The following is a 23,184-nucleotide window of genomic DNA, read 5'->3' on the forward strand; positions in this document are numbered from 1 at the left end:
TTGTTAGAACTGACACAGTTTCCCTCTCTCTTGCTCTCTCCCTCTCTCCAGGGTTTTGCTGCAGCCCTGTCTTCCTCAACAAAGCTGGACATCCATTGAGGACCAAGACTGAAACTGTCCCTCCAAATACCCATGTGCAAACAAATGCTGTTATCTATTTTTGTTTATAAAAACGACATCATAGCTTTGACCAAAGACTTTTGAGGTCAAATGAAACCAAAAGACAGCTCCAAAGCCAGTTGATAATCTGTGCTAAAGTCTTGTGTAAGTTGATTTTTAGTTAAGCTTTAAGTGTCATTAAAGTCTGGAACACTATTTTAAAAAAAATTCTGTATTACAGTGCTATGCAAGCTGTAGTTAAGACACCAAAGCTTCCGTAAAACAAAGTCATTTATTCCCACATTGACTAATGGAAATAATTATCAGACATTTGCAACATCGTTGTGTCCCAGTAACTGGCCAACAAGGCGAAGCAAGCCGGCCTCACCACGTGTATGCGCACGACGACATGTTTAGTTTCCAAGTCATCAGTATGTATATGACGCAGCCATCAGGTAACCACTAAAGCCACAGACTAGGCAGGTAAAAGGCAGGTCAATTTAGGTAAAGAACGAACAAAAAAAAAAAAAAAAAGAAACATAGAAACCTTATATTTCTGCAATAGTGTTGGAAAAAATATAATTTTGTATATAATTCTACCAATTTCTATTGGACAGTGAAGTGTCAAAGTCTTGGGGATACCATGTTGATCTGCACCGCTGTTGAGTGTAGTGAAATTTACATTCTTCAATTTGTAAAACCTTGTCAACAAATTGAGTATACTGTACAGAAACAAAACCAGGATGTTAAGCTGGATATACACATTAAAGCTTCTGTAGAAAACAGTAATTTTACATTTTTAACAAATAAAAAGCAACATAGCAATATTTTGTTCATTATTTGTTTTTTTGCTTTCTTTTATTTATTTATTAAAATTCTATATTTTTCTAATATTAGGAAATGCTCAAGCTTCAAAGTCCACAGCCCATGCGTATGGTTTAGTTTAAAGCTGAGATAACCTGAGAGGCGATGGTGAAACTGGACTCACACTTCGGTTGTTCACATTCATTGGGGCGTGAACTCACAGCAGCAGCCAGACCAGAAGTCATTAAAAAACATGTTGAGCAGGAACCAAGTCGATGGAGGTTTGTTTTGGTGTAAAAGTTCAATAATGTTTGGCATGTACACAAAATCAGATGCAGGAACTCTACTCGGCTGGGCTTGATTTCACAGTCACTTTACCTCTAGATCACCTAATGCTTACATATCCGTTTAAATGTGTCTGTGCATCCATGAGAAATTACAAAATAGGGGATGTTACAACTTCTCCTTTATGTCTGGAGGAAAAACTAGAGAACAGTCAATTCAAGGCAAGTCAATGCAAAGTGCACCGTGCTACATGGAAATACTGAAATCAAATGTTATTGCATTGTCCCCCAGAAATATAAAAGTCCTTGCAGGCCAAGTTTTCGTAATAAGTCGTTTATGAAAGGGAATACACCAAAAATATTTATTTTTGTCCTTTAAACCCTGAGTTCTTACCACATTACAGTCAATATATTTAATGTTGAAACATTACGTGAAGAACATTAAAATGACACACCAATTAAACAAATCACAAAACAATCAGAAAAGAATATGAACACACTAACCTATGTAGCACAGGACAGATAACATATCCAAATATATTATCACATATGCTAGAAACACAACACTTATCAATCTATAAAAATACACACTTAATGGCTTTTTCTTTCATGTTGTGAGGAAAAACGAACATTATTTGATTAGATACTCTGTGGAATGATTCCCCATTGTGTAAAAAAGATTAACAAACAAACCAAAAAAAACAAAACCAAAACAAAAAAAAAAAAAAAAAAAAAAAAAAAAACAGTGGCCTCAGTAATTAAACATGCAACATCTAGAAGTACTTAAAAAAAAGTTTAAGGCACTGTAACATGTGTCATCCTATACTTTAATGGTAGATCCATTTTCACGTTGTAAGACATCAAGTAACTGGCGGCCTGAGGTGTGCATGCGTGTGTTTTGCTTGGTCACCTCCGACACATGGTTCTAAATTGGTTTAAATATCCAACAAGCAGGAAGCATTTTAAGACAGCAACTGTACCATGTTACACCCTGATACCTGGACAAGGTTTCCAAAAACATGCTTTGCAAATTTGTTCTTTTCTCCATTTGCTTAATTTCACAACTGTCAGACAAACAATGCACTGAGGTGTGTTTTTGAGTGAGTCAATTACATTTGTATTTTTTAATATTTTATGGTTCTAGGAGTGTTGTCGGGTTGTTAAAGCAAGTTTTATTTTTTATTTTTTTTTTTAACTCAGGAATACTTGAGCCCAAATTAAGAAAAAAATTATTCCTAGAGGCAAAATCTTGAAGACTTTCACCAGAATGAGAGTATCGAGTACAGAGGCCGTGACAGTATGTGCAAATGTTCAGCCCTTGTGTAAAAAGAATTGGCTCTTGCAGAGATAATAAGCTGCAGTAAGGCACTCAGTATTTATAGCGAGATGTCAAGGAGTGAAGTAGTATATTTCACATGATAAATGTGTGGATGGCACAGCTAACACATATGTATATGCACATATGCAGATGCGTGGCTGACTTGTTTTTTTTCTTTTGTCACTTCTAAAACCATATACACAACCATCAGCCATCTCCTAAAATGGGAAGTATTTTAAAAGTTATTTATCCCCCTTGTGAGTCATTGCTTTCCCATCATAGAGCAAAGTAAAACAAATGAATTAATCACATAAACTACAATCTTTGTCCTTTCCTCAAACGGCATCGTCGTCTACCTTGGTCCTGAGCAGCGCGACAATAAGAGCCGTGCATCCCTCCTGGACTGCCTGTGTCTGCCCTTTGAGTGGCGAGTGAGGACCCAGAGGCGCTGGCGTCCAGGTCTTTCTTTTCCCGCGCACTCAGAACAGCCCCACCATGTCGTCAATCTGCCTCATGTACACGCTCTTCAGCGGCAGAGTGTAGCGTCGCTCCTCTGGGATCCTGTCACACTTCAAGAGAAGAAGGAAGGGAGACTGTAACACCCCTTTTCCCACTGCACGGAAAACCCGGTAACCGCCGCTTACATCTGTCATTACTGGGAAAGGTTACACCGAGGTTTCATTCCCGGGACAAAAGACTCGCCACTCCCATGTTTCAGCGGTGTTTGTGATGTTGAATGTGACACACAAGAAAAAATAGAAAGGCATACTTGTCCATTGGCAATGGGAAAGGCGTCAAACGGCCATTTTTAGGGGGTTTACCCATGTTTAAAAAAACAAAACAAAAAAAACCAACCCGGGTATACAAACTAACATTGGTGTAAAAACGGTATGAATAGGTTATTTCAACTACGCATAACGATCGTGCAGAATTCCAATTCGCCCTCACTGGGGGGACAGTGACTGCTGATTTACATTTCATCATCGCAACCAAAAATGGACCAAATTGCTATTTGGTCCATTTATTTTTCGGAAACATCAAAATGTCATGTGAAGTTGAACGGATGATGATCAACCAACCTCTAGAAGGGAGGATGAAGGTCTTACATTGCTGGTGTTCCTGGTGGACCACTTGTCAGGCTCCTTCTCGGCCAGCGCTCCTTCCTCGCAGGGGAACAGGTCGTCCCACTGCTTTTCTCTAAAGCGTCTGTCTATCGGCACGACATGGCCCTCTGTAGTGAAGATGTACTTGTTCTCTGATTGATGTAGTGCGTTGTCATCGTCAAACAGCTGCAAAAGAGAAAGACGTGTCACCTTATTTGTACGTGTTGAGCAAATACAGAGCTCTACGCGAATGAGTACAAATTGAACGTACCAGATAAAGGTATTTGCAGGTCTCGCTGAGGAAGAAACTCTCCATTCGATCCTCTTTGGACTTGTCTACAACGTGGTGGAGAGTGGCGTACCCACATCTGCAAATAACAACGCTCAGCTTAACACCTGCGCAAACAAACTGTCTTTAGACATTGAAGTAGGATGGTGTCATACATACCGAACTTTGGCATTTTTCTCAAGGCTTTGCAGAATATCCATTCCAACATGCAAATAGAAAGGATTTTTGGTCGCCTGATGGAAGAGAAGGCGCAAAACGGTCAAAATGACTGGAAACTATCGAGTGATCCGTCTCTGCTGTACGTCTGCATCAGGTCCCCGGGGACCTCACAAAATGATTGATGAGTTAAACTCCACTATTATTTAAATTGTAAAACACTAGTGCCATTAAAGAATGTACAATAATGCCTGATGCTGTTAACTCCCCAACTACTGTACAGACAGGTATGGAAGTCTAAATCATATCTAATACAAATCCTCTGTGGCTTAATACTGTCCAATTGAGGGTCTTTGGCATGGAAAAGGCGGAGCATCGCTATTCGACCTGATACAGCAGGTAGGTGGACTCCACCAGTTCCGGCCTAAGGGGGTAGAAGAGCACATCGGGAGCCTGCAGCTGCCAGTTGTATCTCTCGGGCAAAGCCCCAAAGCGTTTCCAGATGGAATAGTAAAAGGCATGGAGGCAAATGGCATTCTCGATGTCACCATTCAGCACCTAAGGACAGAAAGCGAAATTGCCTTCGGTTTGATACACAGCACAAGCCCCATCCGCAGTAAACGACCTTCGTGTTGAAAGCTCTTACAAATGAAATCCAAAAGACTGACCTGGAGTCCCGGGAAAAAGGCCTGAAGGGAGTCAATCCAGGTGTTCATTATCTGGCCACTGAACATGTTCACGTTGACATAGAGAGGTGGGTCGCCCTCTCCTTCATTACACGCCTCTCTCCTAGGTAGGAACGCAGGAGAGGGTTTAACTGCTGCGCAATACAGAGTGTGCTTCAATCAACACCAGGTTTCTTTTGGTTTAGGGCTCACCCCCGTCTCAGGTGGTTTTGTATGCTTTCGTAAGAAGCCTGGAACATCCTGTAGTCTTCTTTCTCACCGAACAGAATGTAGGATTTGAGGAGGTACTCATAGAAGGAGTCCATACCGGCACCAAGACCACTTTGCTTGCCAACCCACTGGCCTGTTTGGATGTTCACAATATTTCCTAAAAGGTTTGTGTCAAAATATTAGAAGGCGAAAATGAGAAAAAGAGATAAAACATTGTTATTAACATATAAAATGGCCGCTGTATTGTGCTTTGAAATGACTGAAAATATGAGGGCGCAAAATCAAATTGCTGTGCTCACCCAATAGGCCAGTCTCGTTGCTTCTTAGGCTCCATAATGCTCTGACAGCACGTCTTGCCACCCACTCAAATGTGGAGTCTCCTATCAAACGGCTCAGTATCCCAAACTCCACCAAGAGGGAGCCGGCTCCAGCCGTGCAGGTCTCATTGATGCTATCGGGAGGGACTCCGCTTTTTAAGTTAACCTGGAATATGATTCGAAATTAAAATGTTAGGAAGCACATAAGGCCTTCTGCTGGTAGTTGGGATAGGACTACAGTATCATAAGCTTGAAAGCAGAACATTTCCTTTCATACCCATTCCTTCTATTAGAATAAACCAAAAGCCGGTCTTTCTCACCCTGGGGTAAGGAATGCCCGTGCTGGTGTTCTCAAAGGCAGGCAGCAGGCGGACGGCCAGGTCGTGGGCCAAATGAAGCAGCTCATTGTCATAACCTTCCAGGCCCACCTTGCCGAAGGGATGCTTTGGGTCGGTCAGAAGAATGTGAGCCGAGATCAGGCTTCCCAAGATCCTTGAAATAATTGAGAAATGTAACAAAGGGCTTGGGGTCACAATCAAATCTCTTCGGGCCTTGTTTGGAAAAAGGAAACCAATTACAAATGCGAGACGTTAGCTTGTTTGGTGCATGTAGTCAAGTGAAACTCAATACATTAAAAAGGTGGTTATGACATGGTCAGCACTCAAACTAAAAATGTCATTCTATATAGTTTATCTAATATTGGCAGTGCCATGTTATTCACAGCAAGAAAGGCCGTTTGCATTGGCACCCTTCTGTCAAACACAAAAGGGCATTTTTTATGAAAAACGATTGTACCTGATGTTCGCCTCAAAAACTTGCACGGTCGAGTCCTTGTCAAAAGAAACAGTCTCTATAACGAGCTTGACAGCTCTTTGGAATTCTGACACGTTGCCGAGCACCTGGAAGAGAAAACAGAGTGAAAGAAAATAAGAGTCATGAATTTTAAAGACAAATTTTCGCCTTCAATAAACAAAACCATATAATATCCAGATTTTTTATAATGTCAATCACTGTTAAATTGCCTTTCAGTTTAGTTAGAATTGTATTTTTCTTTTGTTCATAAAAGTAAGCCGTTTTGCAGGCACAATATAAAGACATCTAGCCCCAGTGTTGCTACTGTAGTGTTTGAAATAATAATAATAATAATAATAATGATAATAATAATAATAATAATAATAATAATGTGCCTGAAAAGAAAAACAGCCTTGGCAAAACAGGTCATGGGTGATTTCATTATCAGTTCAAACATTTCATGATGTAGTATAATAAAATCTCGTGTCCCTCGGCAGGAATAATTAAAAAAAAATTATTTAAAAAAATGTCATGATTAAAAAAAAATAAAAGGAAACAGTTATACCACAGAAATAAAAACATCTCAGTTTGCAATGTTATATTTTGATATTTTTGCAACATCATTTGATACAGCAGTAAACAAATCAAAGGGTGTGGTTGCGTCACAATAAGCATCACTGTCACTCCTACACACTCCCTCTACAAAGCCAAATCAGACTGCGTTGTGATGTTAGTTTTGTCATTATAATTAGCATCAAATCACCATAAGCGGAGTCATTTAGGGCTCTAAAAGCTTCCCCCTGAACATTATGTGGCAGGCAGCACTGAAATCTTGAATACGCGCATCAGCCAATCTCAACCAACAGGTCATACCTGTACATACTGTAAGGTGAGTCAGGCTTCTGAGTGACCATATACATTCCTCAATGAGGCAAGGGAGTTCACTTTGTCTTGCCTGTTCATACAAGTCCAGTTCTCTTTGGAAGGACCGCGGAGTGCGGGGGGGTGGGGGTGGGGGGTGGCAGACAGGTGTCTCTTGTAATGCACTGGATCTACTTTGAGTCCATGGAACCATCTCTGTAGACATTTGTGGCAAACCCAGCGTGACCTTTCCATGAGAAGCTGACATGGGTCCCAGCAGGAACATAAAGAGATGACTATAGTCATGCTGACTGGATAAAAAAATAAAAATAAAAATAAAAATCTTCAGGGACCCTCTCGACGCCTGCTATTTTTAGTCAATAAACTGAATGGAGCTCTGCTACTCTGCTACTCTGCTACCCAATCTCCGCTACTTCCTCCCAGAATCGCGATTCTGGGAGGAAGTAGCGGAGATTGTGCAGCAGTGGGAGAACCTGCTTCAAACGCTCTCGTTGTGGAAGGAAAGTAGATGAGTGGGGATCCTAGCTCTCTCAAAGCCTTCAAATTCTTCTCTGATTGGAAATCCAACCGGTGTTAACGGCACCCGGAGGCTTCCCGGGGGTCATGTCCACTGGCCGCTCTGGAGGGCTCTGGTGTAGCTCAGGCGTGAGTGTGGTCCACACCAGCAGCCCAAGCAGGATGGGCAGGAATGGGAGCTGTGGTAGACGGCTCCATTAGACTAAGACGCCATGATGGTGTCTTGGAAATTATCTTATATGCTTACTGAGTCTTCAGAGTGCTGAAGAAACTGAGTCAGGCTGATAAGTGTGTTCAACATTTCGGTGTTGGTGGCGCAGGTGCAAACCATTAGCGCCTTCATTTCAGATAATATTTAACTACTTTTTTTTTTTTTTTTTTAAACCCTATGACAGTACACCAGACTTTTCATGAACAACAAATTAAGGTGTGGGACAATCACACAGCAACAGAATAGCCTTGAAGATTAAAATTCAAAAGGGGGTTGAACTAGAAAACTCAGCTAATGGCACAAAACAACAAACAAACTTTTGACATGTTTTGTCGTTGTTTGAAATCAAGAACGGGTGAAGATGGAGACATTATTATTATTTCAATATATTAACTCTGTGTAGCAGCAAATATCCTTCACAATGAAAAAATGCTTAAGTTGACCAAACCTTTTTTCAGCAACAGCCTGTATTAAAATATTCATCATTAGAAATAGGAAATTGAGGCCCAGTGTGAGGCAGATTACCAGTAATGTGTCTAGGGTGTCAATCAATGTCAAGGAGTAGTTTCCCAATACATCATTTATGTTGATGTTTGACCTGAAATGACAGCAGTGACACAGGCTCAGTGGCAACCGGGCCTGAGGACAGTAACAGTGATACATAACAATGCATACTGCCGTGCACCACAATGGATTTACATGAAGAGCAATTCATTCTTTAACTGTTCTGGTGCACGGTTTCACAGGAAAACTGGGACTTAGAATGAACCCCACTGGAATGACACAACGTCTAATTTGTTTACGACTAAGTTCCCGTTTCCCTTTATGCAAATACATTCTAGGCGTGTAAGACAGTTAAGAAGCTTTCGCAACCATGTCTGTGGTGCCTGGTTAGTTCTCAGACAATTTGTGAGGCTGGATACCAAGTTAGGTTTAGGGTTAGTTAGTTAGTTCGTAAGTAAAGCTTGATTTAATTACCACTTTAACACACACACCGTCAAAGTGATTCACAAACAGGTAAGTGGCATAAAAAGACACAAAATGGAAAATAAATAAAAACAAAGTGGCGATAAAAAACAAAAGGTAAGACCTAATAAAAAAAGCCAATAAAGTCGAAAAAGCCTAAGAAACAATCCAACACGCTAAAAAGAAGTTAAAAATGAAACAAAAAAAACAGATACATTTAATAGGTGAGGACGTAGAACAAAGACAAAGCTTTATAAACAAAGGCTAACCTGTGAAAACAATCAAGAGATTATTTTAAATCAGGGTTATTCAGGGGTTAGTTAGGGTGGGTTATGGTCGGTAGGTGAAGTAGAAGATACAGGGTCAGGGTTGTTAGGGGTAGTTAGGGCTGTCAGGGATAGGGTTAGGGTTGGTTGTTGTTTGTCAGGGTTGGTCAGAGGTAGTTAGGTACTGTTGGTTAGGGTTAGTTTGGGTAGTCAAGGTTAGCGTTAGTCGGGTATGGTTAGTTAGGGTTAGTTAGGGTTGTCAGTGCTAGGGTTAATTAGGGTCGTCAGGGCCGGGGTTAATTAAGGTTGGTTGGGGTCGGTCAGTGGTAGTTAGGAACTGTTTGTTCGGGTTAGTTAGGGTGGACAAGGTCAGGGTTGGGATTAGCGAGGTTTGGTCAGGGTTAGGGTTAGCTGGGCTAGGTCAGGGTTATATGGATTTAGGGTTTAGGGTCAGGTACTCACGGGTTGAGAACATCGGGCCCCCGGCCTTCACAGTCTATAGGGTTGAGCTCGTCCTCGGGAAAGGCATATTTCATGTAGTTGTCGTATCCAAAGTAGAACATGTCTTTGGCCATGCCCTTCATCTTCGCCCTCAGTGTGTGCGGGAAGGAGCTGTACCGCTTCACGTACTCGTCCCGGTTGCCGTCGAAGAAGCTCAGGTAGGATCTCTGCAGAGAGTCCTCTCCGATCTTGGGGGGACAGTCGGAGCTCGGCGACTGCTCATATCGATGGCCGTGGGTCGGCCTGGACCACGAATTACTCTTGGACGCGCTTTCTCCCGTTTCCGCCTTGAATAAGGCCAGATCCAACTTGTGCAAATGAAACTTGAGAGGGAAGTTAAAGCCCCAGCTGACGTCGGGTCCCGGCCCGAAGGCCAGCCACAGCACGCAGCTGAGAGACAGCCTCAACACGACCAGACCGACTACTATCGACCTCCATTGCATCTTTGCCTCGGGTCGTTCTTAAAATTCATAATTCAGGCTCGGAAACCGTCGAGCGGACGCGCGTTCAACCGGCTCTCGCTAACAGCCGCCGTCGCGGTGCGCTTCATGTCAACAAACTGGGCAGCGCAACGGCGTGAAACGCGAGTGGCTGCGCAGGCATGACGTCGCGTCCTCTAGCGGCCCGCGTGGCTCTGTGATTGGTCGGAGCGTGTGTCAATCGAGCGGCCGCGTCCAGTTTGGGTAGCGTGGCGTGCCTCGCGCCTGTCAGCTGTCAGGCAGCCGAGTGCAACGCGCCAATGGCGAAGAGCCGCAAGCAGGAGGCACAGCGGCGCATCCGCGACGACGGAGACAGTGGTGCCCGTGGCTATACCGGGTAGAGGAATGGCGAGAGAATAAAACTAATTGACCCGGCACGCAAGGAGTGTATTGCATACATTTTCCACCATACACCAGCCAATGGGAGGCCACGCAATGAAAGAACAACTGCGAGCAATGTCCTTACAATTACATCTATATAAAGCAGAGTCACAAGGAGAAAATACAATTATTTCAATCACAATGTACAGTATACTGCATATATAATGTGGTGAGACTTGGTTGTGTTTGAATTTAAGACGGATTCAAAGTGTCTAAATTAAAAAGCATGCCTCTTTATTTCCTGTATACATTTTAGTGGTGTTTTGGCTGCTCCGACTCAGGTAGGCACACCTTGCATGCTGCATTGCTTCAGAGATGAGAGATATTGCACAAGGCACTTCAAATTCCGCCACACTCTCAGCTCAAGGGCAGCACTAAAGACATCATTCCACCGAGCCAAATAACAGACCTAGGCCAATGTGAATGACACAACCTACTACAGCCCCCCCCACCGTACATTCAAACCTTAAATAGAACAATATAACCAAACAAACATCTCACATGAGTAAAAATCTTTCCAGCTTCATAATTGTAAATACCTACTGAGCAACTAACTTTTAATGCACTTGATTTCTAAAATAATGACCTTAAGAAAACCCCTTGGGCTTTTCATTGGAAAAGAAAGGCGTCTGCCAGCAAACAGACACACACATTGGAACAAGATAAATGGGAAAATCTGCATGTGGATTTAAGCTTTGATCAGGGAACCGTACTCAATGGTCAGAAGAATATTCATCCATAGTCTGATAGCTCCATACAACCGAACGAACCTTCCTTCCTGTGGGTGCTATCAAATAACCAAAACTAGTGTTATACACATATGGGTATGATTGGGATAATGCCTGGAGGTAGTACTGGGCAATATAGCATAAATGATTACCAATTTTTTTTTTTTGATAGATCATGATGGTCAATATGATTTTGAATTTGTTGGAAAAAGAAGCCTGCAGCATGGAGAGCAATCCACATCAGTCAGAAATTTTGTTAAGAGATTTTCCACGTGTGCACTGCATTTTTCAGCAAGAAACCGCATTCACTTGATTTTAAGGTTGATTTTTTTGGGTTTGTTTGTTTTTTAATTGTTAATAAAAAAAAAAGATCATGTCAATATCACCCAGCACTACCTGGAGACTAAAGGGTAATTAGGTTCTTGCTCAAACCTCAAGTGCAGCTTAACACGAAATGTAATGCTAATTCTGACTCCCTACATTTAATTTCAGCATTGCATCTTTCAGTAATGCATTTTCTGCATCAAATATAACAATTTGGTGATAAGATTAAAAGAAAAAGTGACACAAGAACAGTGCAGCACATGAGTTTGACCGACAGCTGTACATCAGAGTGGAAAGGGTGCGGCATGAGGGTAACATGGCAGATAAAGCTGTGAAACAGTTCTTGTACTTTCAGCTTCGCCGTGATTTTGAGTGCTGGATGAGCCACTGCAGTGTGATATCTGGAGAAAAGCAACGAGAATCAATTTATGAATTCAATTATAGATATCAAGATTCTATATATTTTTCCTTATGAGAACATTTTAAGTGTTTAAATCAGACTTGTTTTCAATCACTCACCTATGTTGTCTTTCTCTTTGCAGGAAATAGAGTAGCAGCATATTTCTCTGTCTTGAATAGCTGACAAGTTCCTGTGAAGAAAAGCTCAGGTAAACACACTAAATAAGATTTTTTGCGTTGTTTGCCACTATATGCTGTTTAGTTTTTCTGTGTTGTGTTTTTAAAGGTTCTAAGAAAAATTCCAAATGACAAAAACATCTAATTTCAATGTGGTCGAAGCAATTAGCACTTGCCGGGGCGCAGGTGTTGATTAGAACTGTGAGATATATATGTAGAGGAAGGTATAATGTGCATGGATCGGTTCATGATTTTGTTGTGTATATTTATGATGGCGCAATACTCCCATTGTGGTGGAGTGCACTTCATGAAGGTGTCACATATACATACAAAAAAAAAATATATATATATATATACAAAAAATATATATACACCGATCAGCCACAACATTGAAACCACCACAAATATTGTGTAGTTCCCCCTCGTGTCGCCAAAACTCCACAAGACCTCTGAAGGTGTCCTGTGGTATCTGGTACCAAGACGTTAGCAGCAGATTCTTTAAGTCCTGTTAAGTTGCGAGGTGGAGCCCCCATGGATCGGGCTTGTTGTTCCAGCACATCCCACAGATGCTCCATCGGATCAGACCTTAACCCCGGCCATCAACATGATGTAGGAGAAAACGTGATTCATCAGACCAGGCCCCCTTCTTCCATTGCTCCATGGTGCAGTTCTGTGCAGTGCACAGGGGTCAGCATGGACACTCTGACCGGTCTGCAGCTACACAGCCCCATACACAGCAAGCTGCGATGCACTGTGTGTTCTGACACCTTTCTATCATAGCAGCATTCACTTTTTCAGTAATTTATGCAACAGTAGACTAGACTTCACCTCCTACATGCATCAATGAGCACATGGGGGTCCACCAGTTGTCCTTCCTTGGACCACTTTTAGTAGGTACTAACCACTGCATACCGGGAACACCTTACAAGACCTGGCATTTTGGAGATGCTCTGAACCAGTGGTGTAGCCATCATAAACTGGTCCTTGTCAAAGTCGCTCAGATCCTTACGCTTGCCCATTTTTCCTGCTTCCAACACATCAACTTTAAGAACTGACTGTTCACTTGCTGCTTAAAGTATCCCACCACTTGACAGGTGCTACTGGAACGAGATGATCCATGTTATTGACCTTACCTGTCAGTGGTTTTAATGTTGCGGCTAACTGGTATATATGGTGTAATGGAAATTCTCTCAGTCTACAAATGTAAAGCATTTGCTTTGTAGTGTGAAACATCTGATGATCTGGCTTAACATCCTTTTTATACAAACATTTAAGTAGCCACATATAGAACTTCTCCCTCAGTCTTTACTGATGGAAAGGTATCTTAATTTAAATTCCAAAATAAGAGTTTTACCATTATGTTAACATAACCATTTTTTCAAATTGCACTATAAATACAGATTAAGAATCTCATGGCTGCTCTTTCGAGGTCACTTGTGTTTCCACGATTAAACCCTTTGCCTGAGCTCTGGTCATTCAATGCTTAATTTAAATTCCAAAATAAGAGTTTTACCGTTATGCTAACATAACCATTTTTGCAAATTGCACTATAAATACAGATTAAGAATCTCATGGCTGCTCTTTAGAGGTCACTTGTGTTTCCACGATTAAACCCTTTGCCTGAGCTCTGGTCATTCATTGCTTATTTTAAAGTTACTTCAGTGTCATGTGTATTGCCGTGGATTGAGGAAGTCGCTGACAAAGGCGTAGCGGCCTATAGAAGTGGCCTTTGTTTTCAACACAAGCGGCAGACGATTACACAAAGGTAAACTCTTTGCATTGTGAGCAGCATCGGGTCATTCATTACAAGCATCGGGTCACTCAAATCACTACTATGTACATTTTTATAATCAATGGAATGAAAAATATATGTTCCTGGTGGCAGTGCTGCCAAAAAGCAAGTAGAAGTATATGCGCGCACGCACACACACACACACACACACACACACACACTCACACTCACACTCACACTCACACTCACACTCCCTGGCAGTGGTTGTTTTGATAATTAAATACTAGACCCAACCTCAGAAACAGTTTGCACAATGGTAGCAACAAAAACATTATTTCAAGTGTAATGATTCTTACGCAAACTAAATGATATCCAGAGAATAAGTATTTACGTTTACAATTCATGTTCCAGCATTGTCAACAAAAATAAATGCCAGACTTAGAAATATTTTTTTCTAATTGTGTACACAACACATAAGAGACTAAAGATTTTTTTTAATGGCAGTATTATTGTGATATCAAAAGCAAAAAAAACCAACAAAAAACAGAAATGTTTACATTTAGAAAAGCCTCATCACATTTCCAAACAGCAAATGGGTCTGCTTGGCACACCTGGCACATGTGTATGTCATATTTCATACTCACATTTTCTCAATGAGCTGCTTCTCATCTAAAGCAGAGGGGAGGTCTCTTTTGTTACCAAGCACCAAAACCTGAAAATGCAGAAAGAAGCAAAAGACGGGAAACTGAAGAACAGACTAGTGATTGTCAAAAGTAAGAGCATCCTCCAACTTGGTTCTCGAGGACACATTTGGCTGGATGTTCCTCCCTCATAGCATCACTTTGGAAATGAATGGTGGGATATGTCAGTCAATCCAGTTCTTCCAAGTAGCCAATGCTCAATATTTTATCCTCGCATTTTTGGTGCTGTTAGTGTAGTGTAAACTTATTTTTGGAGCAGAACTTGTGCAGTGAAAGATGACATCAAACAGGTTCATACTAACATGAGTAATGACAAGCACAGATATTGATAAACAAAGAAGAATAAGCAGATACCACAAGTATTGATGGGTACAACGAATTAAAACAGGATCTGTCAGCCTATCCAGGCAAAACACTTACAGGTATTCCTTGCAGCTGAGGTTTGTCTAATAAATTATGAAGTTCATTTCTGGATGCCTCCACCTTTTCTCGATCTGCTGCATCAACCATGTATCTGTAGAATAAGCATTATTGCAGATATGTGGGGTTTCGTGTCATATAGCTTTGGTGTTTTGATATATTGACAGCATGGCCAGCTTCAAACACAGTGCCATTTTTTTAAATTGATATCAAATAATGTTGAAACAGTCTCTGGAAAACATCCAAGTTAGTCAAAAATGTGTTCCTCACACAATTGCATTAACTCCCCGACAGTAGCGCTCCCACATGCTCCTGAACCTTGGCTGCCCACCAATATCCCAGATCTATAGGAATAACACACAAGATAAGCAACGTTATTAATCCCTCAGGGGAAAGGCAGGTGTGATCACGGCAGAAGTTTACAGAAGAGTGGAGGTAAAAAAAATTGTTTGAAAGGGGAAAGAAAATAATGTCATAAAATATATGTTAAGATACTGGTATGTTTGTACTGGTTTCCCTTGATTAAAGATGAAACAGAGAACCATGTACCTACCTTGATGGTGACATTTCCTTTAGTGACCTTTCTCATGTTGAACCCAACGGTCGGAATCATATCTTCACTGAACTGGCCAGACTGAAAGAATCATACAAAACAAAACAGAAGATAAAATAAAATAAAATAAAACAGCAAATTGTGTGTGAAGACAAAGTGTCTGGGGCTGGTGAAGCACCAGGCGACACTTGATATTATAGTTCATCATATTTTACTTTGTATTACGTTGATCATCATCTTCCTATAGTTTTATAGTGAAAACATTTTCAAATTGTGAAAATTAAGTACAGCCGGTCTGTAGAACAGAAAAAAATGAAATTAATAATATGAACGTCCAGTGACATGCCTTTGAACACCAACACCCTCGGATGTTTATGTAGCACACCCCACCCTTCTTTTAGAAACTTGAGCATGCATTGTCTGACACATAGGCACGGACACACACACATAAAAGCACATGACTTAGCTGAGTCACCTGACAGAGCTAAGTGGAAATGACTGCTGAGGTCTCATGACCGACTACAGGAGGCACCTCCCCTCAACAAACCCATTCAACAGCAAAAACACAAAAGAAAACTTCCCACTGTGCCTCCGTTTGCATCGGTGTGAAGGACGGGGGCGAAATCCTGCGCAGTTTCAAAACATGTTTGTCAACGCAGACGCGCTGCACTTTATGTGGCCCAGGGAAGCTGCTCTCACCAAGAAGCTTTTGCCCGTAATGGAAATTTATAGTGTCATTTATATTTGCATACGCACACAAATTGTCATTTTAAGAAATGAACTTCTCGTGACCATTGCCATGGGCCTCGTAAGACGTCAGTGTTCCTTCTAACCTGAGAAACACAGGAGCAGCGGGTGTTGGGCCCCAAACGCTTCTGTCCCTCGGCAAAGTCGTTCCTCAAAACGTGTTTCGTCGAGGCACGCCTCAAGAAATAAAAACGAAACACAAGGTGTGGGGAAAAGCTCGGCGAATGCAAAGAGGATCCCGTGTTTTTCCAGCGACGCTCTGAAACGGTGAGATTTTAGGACCCGCTCCCCCGCGTCGTTCGTTCTTACCGCAAAGAGTTGGCTCTTCAGATCCGCAGCTTAACAATAACGTCGTGTTTTAGGTGTGTGTGTGTGTGTGTGTGGTTAACAGCGACACACCCCACCTTAACCAACACGACACATGTTTTAAAAAACGCACTGGGCTAAAGCAACCAGCTGCATGCCCAAAGCCTTGCCGGGCCAGCGGGTTGGGTTGGGAACACATTCTTTACGGTTTGCATCCGTTTACAACACCACCGCCAACATAAACAAAAACACTGACGTATTAGTAGGTGAGAGGCAGACGCTCAAACAAACAGGCGAGACGGGGGCCGGGCACTGTACACTCCATCTCAAGCGCTCGCCTCTTGGACGCAACGAGTCAAGTCTAAACCTGCCCGCTGCGAACCGAACGAAATCCCCGACGGACGACCGGGCGAGCTGGGTTCCTCTAATAACTCCCCCCCCCCCCCGGCGGTTACCGGTGCAGCTCTCCCACCAGGACCGCGTATTCACGGTGAGCTGTCGTGCCCACAAGGTCCCGTACAATGACAGGATACAATTATCACGTATTCGGTCATTGGCACGGGGCGCTAACCCGCCTGTGGCTAACTACCCCCCCCCGCCCCCACGTCACAGATCTCCCGCGGCGTTCAGCGTTGGCCGAGCCACCGAGCTAAGCTAACGTTAGCCGGCGTCTGGTAACTCACAGCGATCACGTTTACGAACGTCGTTTTCCCCGAGTACTGGAGGCCGACCAGGGTCAGCTCCATCTCCTCCTTCCAGAACAGGGACTTGAACCAGTCCAGAAGCCGGTTCATGAGCGCCAGCATCTCGACGGTCGGCGGCTTGTGTGCGTGCGTGTGTGTGTGTGTGTGTATTTTTTTTTTTCCTCCTCCCGATCCGGTCCGTGGCGTGTCCCCACTCCGCCTGCGGGGAAGCGCGCTGCGTTACGGTAGCTCGCCACGTGACCGACGCGGAAGCGGCCCCGACCGCGCCCCCATGCGGCGCGCCGTGGGAGTGCAGCCAGGGCGCCGCCGTCGACGGTGTACAGGTACCTGTTTACCCCTGTGTGTGTGTGTGTGTGTGTGTGTGTGTGTGTGTGTGTGTGTGTGTTGTGTTCCACGACGGGTAATTCTGTTGCAAAAAACATCCGCGGAGCTGTGGGATGGATTGTAAAAACACGTCTTCACACTGGGAGAAGATGAGATGAACGCTTTATTAATCCCCACGGCGAATGAAGCTGCTCAGCAGGGGAACATGAAGCGAGGGCAGTACAAGAGTATGAACAGTAAATAAACCAAATATACACGCACACAAAATAAAAACGAGGAACAAACAGCTCAGGGAATGGACAAGTATCGTTATACGGAAGGCGTATTTCCCTCATTTCACAGGGGCTAGGCTAGCTGATCACCTCCGCGGCACTGCACGGTCATGAGTCTGTGTCGGACAGAAAGGCAGCTGGTTCTTCACAACAATGCACCTTTCACACCATTACACTGTAAGAGAAACGTCGGTGAAGTCGGAGAACTGCGTCCTAGCATCCGTTACGGATAATTGAGCCGGCCTCCACTCTCTTCCTTGGAGAACTGACAGTCCAGCGTGTTGACCGGCACCATTTGGGCGTTTCCGGCAACGCAGTCCACTGCAGAGGAAGCAGGAAGAGCACGTCATGCAATTCAATCCACAATCCACAGATACAAGTTTTCTTGCAGGTTGTTGCAAGCATCATTCAAGGCATGCTGAACGTAGTCAAAATGCGCCTGCAATTGTGTATACATATTATTAACTACAAGATGAATACATTTTGTGGGTAATAACTTAGAATAGTGAGTATTTAATCAACATCACGTCATATCTTATAGTGGACGCTCTCGTCCAAGTGTCCGGTAAATAGTTTTCTATCTGTCTCAGCGACGATTGACAGCATGTTTGGGTGCAGCCGTACCGGTTTGTCGCTTCCTAGATCGCTTTGTGTAGAAGTAAATAACGACAATAAAGATGGTGAAGGCCAGGGTCACGGAACCAAGAATCAGAGTCCCGGAACCCGCAGGGGTTTGCACGCCTGTATTTGGGAGAATAAAAAAATGTGGCCGTTGTCAAATGACTCGGTAGCGGTTTAGACACCCAGGGACGACATTGGTACAGTATCGACATTCTCGTCTGGATCTGGGTAAGAAAGACAAAAAGGGAGCCAAAGAAGTTAAGAGTATCCTTTGAACGCTTAATAGTTAGATATCAACGTACCTGGAATGGTACACAGTGTGTTGTGGGTTTTGTTTCCTGGAAAGGCAACAGTAAAACCCCTTTCACTGCACCTGTTCATCCATCCATCCATCCATCCATCCATCCATTCATTCATTTAAGTTCAACACAAAGATCTGCAATGATCTCAGCTCATGTTGTATTATTTTAACGTATCAACGTACATGTTCTGAAATTCACTTACTTTGTTATTGGCTTACAGACGCCATCATTTGTGTCGGAATATGTATTTTCGGCGCAAGGTTCACATTTATATGAAAACTCTCTGTAGCCTGCGTCACAGGAAATGGGCTCATGTAAGCGACGACCACATCAATTAACAATCTAAGACAGACCAAGATGGATTCAACAAAATAAATCATGTAGGTAAAGCACTTTCCCAGCAAATCTATTACAAAATATGACAACAGGGCAGCAGACCTTAAATGTTCAATTACACCAAGATAACTAGTATGCATTTATATACTTTTTAAATGAAAGTAGTAAGTAGTAAATTACATTTATGACAGAATTATGGAACGCTTATAATGTTTGTGGATTTCCATATGTGATCAAATTTAGATTATTTTCACTGATTGTGCATCAATTTACATATTTGTTTGCAGCCCTACATTACATTTAATATGCTTTTCATTATTGCATTTTTTTTTTTTTACTACTAATAACTTTGTTGTGACTTTAAATTATTTTTTCGTAATTTTACTTCTGTTCATTTGTTTTTAAATGACTTGTCCCTTTCTGAATTTTGATGAATTTAATGTAATCAAGTTCAAGTTCAAGAGATTATTTGTCACATACATATGCATACGGTCATACATTTATGCAGTGAAATGTCGTGACGCCCGGGGATTACGCAGAATAAGCTCTATAAGATGTAATACAGTTCAACATCATCGTTAAATAAATATTTTCAGTTTAAGCCTATACTGAAATAAAAAACAATCAAGACTTGCCCGTCTTTTTAAGTCCCTCTCCGAGTCGGCAGGTTTTGTTCTCCTCGCATTTCGAGCAGTCAGAGTTGGAGCACAGAAAACCGTTGCGACAGGAACACTGTCTATCTGTGGTCGCTGTGCATTTCCTCACAGTTTCTGCAGATAAACAAAGGGGATTTCGATTAAAAATAAATCTCCCAAATAACGTCTTATATTGTATCATTGCTGTCCGTGGTGCGCATCAGATCTTGTTTGTTTCAGGGTATCAACGTTTATGCTTCATCTGCCAGTCTATTTTCAGGAGTGATTATGCCACCGAATATTTTTTTCCCACGAAGCGCGTGTTTATTATCTCCAGCCTCACCGTGCTGACAGGTGCGGCAGGTTTGACAGCTTTCCGAGGGGTCACTCTGGTAACTGTAGGAGCCGTCCGCACAGGGCCTGCAAACCGTGCTCTGGCTACGAGAGCAATGACTCTCCACAAACGTCCCTTCAAAAACCACAAGGTGAACTTCAAACGGCGACAGCAACAAAAGACATAGCAGCGGTTAGAATTATTATTGGACGGATCTAACCTGGAGGACAGAGGTCGCAGCATCTGCCCATAATCTTGATCTTCTGTTCGCCGCAGTCTTCTGCCAAAACGACAGTCCAAGCACAGAAAACGCAAACAACAGCCAAGCGGAGACTCACGTTCCTCATTTTGACCAGTGCTCACGTCGTCTCTAAAGGATTTATCTGATCTCTGCTGACGTCATGTTGAAGTGGTTCACCCACAGAAAAAACCCACAAAGTCTTTGGTAAAGAAAATAAAATTGTGGACACTCAAAGACGGTAATTATTCACCAGAAGGGAATGAGCCGTAGCTTTCCAAGTCCAGGACCTTTAAAGGATTGTAAAGGGCAGAACATTACAGCCACCGACGGTTATTTCCTGCGATGAGATACTTGCGCTGGAAGCTTTCCTCAACAATGAAAGTAGAAGATAAAATAGCTGTGATTTAAATGATGTCACACCTGCCCAGCCTGCTCCCCCCGTGACCCCCCTGTGACCCCACCTGTGCGCTCTGTGTGAGGGTGGTTTTGATTGGTTTTCTCCTTTTTTTTCCCGTTTCCCGCGTGGATGTCAGTGTTTGGTGGGCTTCTGCCTGTCTCTCCTCCGCCCCCGCTCTCTCCCCATCTCTATGCCCTCCGCCGCTCCCCACTGTACCTCTGGCACCGGGTCATTTTTTCGACTGTCGACCACGCTCCCAGGCCTCCCTGTTATGGTCTCTGCCAGTTTGCTGTTCCTGTGTCACCCGCGCCAGTGTGTCTGTCGCCTGTCCCGGAGCGTCCGTTCTTCCTGGATTCACCTGAGCTTGTACCGCTCCCCTGTCTTAAGTCAAAGCTCTGTTAAAACTGGTGTCTGCCTCCAGTGTCTGCATTCCGGTTCTCTTGCCACTAAACCTCGTGACAAATAAGACATTCATTCCCTCCGTTGTCCATACCTACAGAACAGAGAGAGGGGCCGTAGTTGCAAATATCGTTGAACTTTTAACCCAATAGCGCTAAAAACATATTTACAATTGAAATGGATACTTACTCATATATAAGGTATGTTAAATATTCCATTACTACAAAATAATTTCAAAGAAATGGTACAGTCATTGCTCATCAAAGGTTTGCTCACAAGTTTTGCAAATATTACATCATAGAAATTAGAAAAATATCAATGAAGTCCAATGAATTCTTTGTATATAAAACACGACACCTAACACCGGGTGATGTTGAAGAATAGGCTCACCTTCTTCAAATGTTGGTTCCCATAATTTATACCTGTTCATAGCACGACCGACAGCTTACTTTTGAGAAACTTACCACTCTGCTGCAGCTTGTCCCTGTGTTCAAAAGTAGTATGTAAACGTTTAAACCTTTAAAATCACATGTTTTTAAACGTCTCAAGTAACAGTAATGTCATGTTTTATTTAAACCGTATTCTTGCGATTGCCATTGTACACTCAATGTGTAACTATGGCTAGAGAATGGCAGCAGGAAACAGCAACCTCCAGTTTCTGGTCTCTTCAATCAAGTCAATAAAAGGGTCAAAATAATGAATGCCTGAAAAACCTGATCAAATTCGCTCCTTGTTTTTTTTTAATGATATTCAATGTTTTTTTTGTTTCGTTTTTATTTTTTTTTCCGCTTCATGTTTTGCCCCAAAATAGACTGAAAATGTACTGTGGCGTCCACACATCCACCCATTCACACCCGCTCTTGATCACCCACACACAGTTGCGCGTCACCAAAGATCTCAGATGTGCCAGCACAACCATCAATGAGATGGATCTAAATGCATTCAATTAAAGCGATTTGCAATGTGTATATATCTAAAAAATAAAAATAAAGAATACATTTGTTTATACAGATTATGGCCATGCATTTCACATACCTTGCAAAGTTGTCCAAGTGGGAATTGGCTTAGGGTAAGGTTAGTTAGGGGTGTTATTCTACATTATGATGAGAAAAAATGCTCATGTGCAAAATAAAATTTCTGCAGAACTATGCGGTGTGGTTTTTGGTTAATGGATGAGCATTTTGGACTATAGTTTCACTTCCTGGATCACATTTAGATGCTCAACTATCTCAAGCAACAGCATCTTCATTCTTCTTTGACTAATAATGTGATGTGATGTTATGAATTGGATTGATGAGATATGACGATGTCTTTGCTCCTGTTCTCTCAACTGTGGCAGATGGTGCCCAGCTGCCACATTCGATTGGCAACGTACTTTAAAAACATACATCCTTTACTCACAATGCCAAAATATTGTCGTGCACTTGTTTGTTTCAGTGAGTTTTGTCAAGCCAAATGAACAAAAAAATCAAATTAACAGCTATTTAGTTGTCATTTGACTTGGTGAAACCGCCTTACAAGCCTCCTCCCACCTGCAGGATTTCCATGTAGGCTTATGTGCAGAGAGAGAGGAAGTGAAACGCTCGCCTCTTACCTAGAAGAGGTGAGCGTTGCTTACAAAGGGCAGAACGGGGGGGATTCCCTTCCGCTGCATCTGGGAGTATTGTCTTGTCTGTCACTTGCGGGAATCAGTTAAAAGACTGCAAAAAAAATAAAAAGAAAACTTAATTTTTTTTTAATTGAAGCATTATTTTTCTTAAATCAGCCATTATAAAAATAAAGATACTGACATATAATCTTTACAATTATTTTTGACCCATAATTAAAGTCTGAAATATTATTATATCGTACAATTACATTATTACCTCAGCTACTATAACAAACATAATTTACGCAATTTAAATGTGTGGAATTACACACGCAATTTCCCCATTACATCATTTAGATAAAAAAAAAACACAAATTTACAATACACAGTTTACTATTTATTAAATATTATAAAACCACTTGAACATACACAAATAAAGCAAAGATGATCATTCATATTTATATTTTCAATCTTAAACCATAGTGGTATGTCAGGGCTCCACGGGTTCAGTATTACGAGGACAAACGGCTGTCGCCACTTTCCTCTACCGGCCTCCTGTACTCTGAGTCTTTTGCTGAAAAAAATAAAGATAAAAAATGTTCTCAGGTTTAATTTATGAATATTTGGATTTTTCCCTCCGTGTATTTTTGCATATGCTATTTTGCGTGATGTGCACAGCAACTC

At 42.2% G+C, this 23,184-nt stretch overlaps 2 protein-coding genes and 1 long non-coding RNA gene across 5 annotated transcripts; all 3 read right to left on the minus strand.

The window, feature by feature from the left end:
- Positions 1-1,535: 1,535 nt before the first annotated feature.
- On the minus strand, positions 1,536-9,849 carry edem1 (ER degradation enhancer, mannosidase alpha-like 1). 3 transcript variants are annotated; one of them, XM_080001442.1, is made up of 12 exons: positions 9,362-9,849; positions 8,193-8,265; positions 6,062-6,165; positions 5,587-5,758; positions 5,249-5,432; positions 4,932-5,106; positions 4,722-4,842; positions 4,441-4,611; positions 4,057-4,130; positions 3,880-3,976; positions 3,612-3,794; positions 1,536-3,066 (listed from the first exon to the last, which is right to left on the minus strand). In XM_080001442.1, exons 1-12 carry the CDS (start codon positions 9,841-9,843, stop codon positions 3,007-3,009), a joined length of 1,896 nt encoding a protein of 631 aa, XP_079857568.1. In that variant the 5' UTR covers positions 9,844-9,849; the 3' UTR covers positions 1,536-3,006. The 3 variants fall into 3 exon arrangements, with proteins under 3 accessions (XP_079857568.1, XP_079857567.1, XP_079857566.1); XM_080001441.1 differs by having other exon boundaries at positions 1,536-3,074; XM_080001440.1 differs by having other exon boundaries at positions 1,536-3,074; positions 3,585-3,794.
- A 622-nt stretch (positions 9,850-10,471) lies between these two features.
- On the minus strand, positions 10,472-17,237 carry arl8ba (ADP-ribosylation factor-like 8Ba). Its single transcript, XM_080000326.1, has 7 exons — positions 17,031-17,237; positions 15,295-15,375; positions 15,012-15,085; positions 14,742-14,835; positions 14,265-14,332; positions 11,832-11,902; positions 10,472-11,713 (listed from the first exon to the last, which is right to left on the minus strand). The coding sequence occupies exons 1-7, from the start codon at positions 17,151-17,153 to the stop codon at positions 11,664-11,666; spliced, it is 561 nt and encodes a 186-aa protein (XP_079856452.1). The 5' UTR covers positions 17,154-17,237; the 3' UTR covers positions 10,472-11,663.
- Positions 17,238-17,577: 340 nt separating this feature from the next.
- Positions 17,578-18,861, minus strand: LOC307230878. Its single transcript, XR_013844174.1, has 4 exons — positions 18,773-18,861; positions 18,571-18,641; positions 18,272-18,388; positions 17,578-17,968 (listed from the first exon to the last, which is right to left on the minus strand). It is a non-coding gene; the product is annotated as an uncharacterized lncRNA (long non-coding RNA).
- Between the last annotated feature and the right edge of the window lie 4,323 nt (positions 18,862-23,184).

The sequence above is a fragment of the Zeus faber genome, assembly GCF_960531495.2.
Source record: "Zeus faber genome assembly, chromosome: 5".
In the NCBI taxonomy this organism is placed as follows: Eukaryota; Metazoa; Chordata; class Actinopteri; order Zeiformes; family Zeidae; genus Zeus; species Zeus faber.

Bases quoted from the DNA above. Each gene is read 5' to 3' on its own strand.
- arl8ba (XM_080000326.1), bottom strand. From the start codon at position 17,153: ATGCTGGCGCTCATGAACCGGCTTCTGGACTGGTTCAAGTCCCTGTTC. The intron at 15,086-15,294 runs GTAGGTACATGG...TTATTCCTATAG, and splicing joins AAGGAAATGTCACCATCAAG to ATCTGGGATATTGGTGGGCA. The intron at 14,836-15,011 runs GTGAGGAACACA...CTTATTCTACAG, and splicing joins CGGGGAGTTAATGCAATTGT to ATACATGGTTGATGCAGCAG.
- edem1 (XM_080001440.1), bottom strand. From the start codon at position 9,843: ATGCAATGGAGGTCGATAGTAGTCGGTCTGGTCGTGTTGAGGCTGTCT. The intron at 4,131-4,440 runs GTCGAATAGCGA...CTCTTCCATCAG, and splicing joins CCACCTACCTGCTGTATCAG to GCGACCAAAAATCCTTTCTA. The intron at 3,795-3,879 runs GTACGTTCAATT...TCTCTTTTGCAG, and splicing joins CCTGCAAATACCTTTATCTG to CTGTTTGACGATGACAACGC.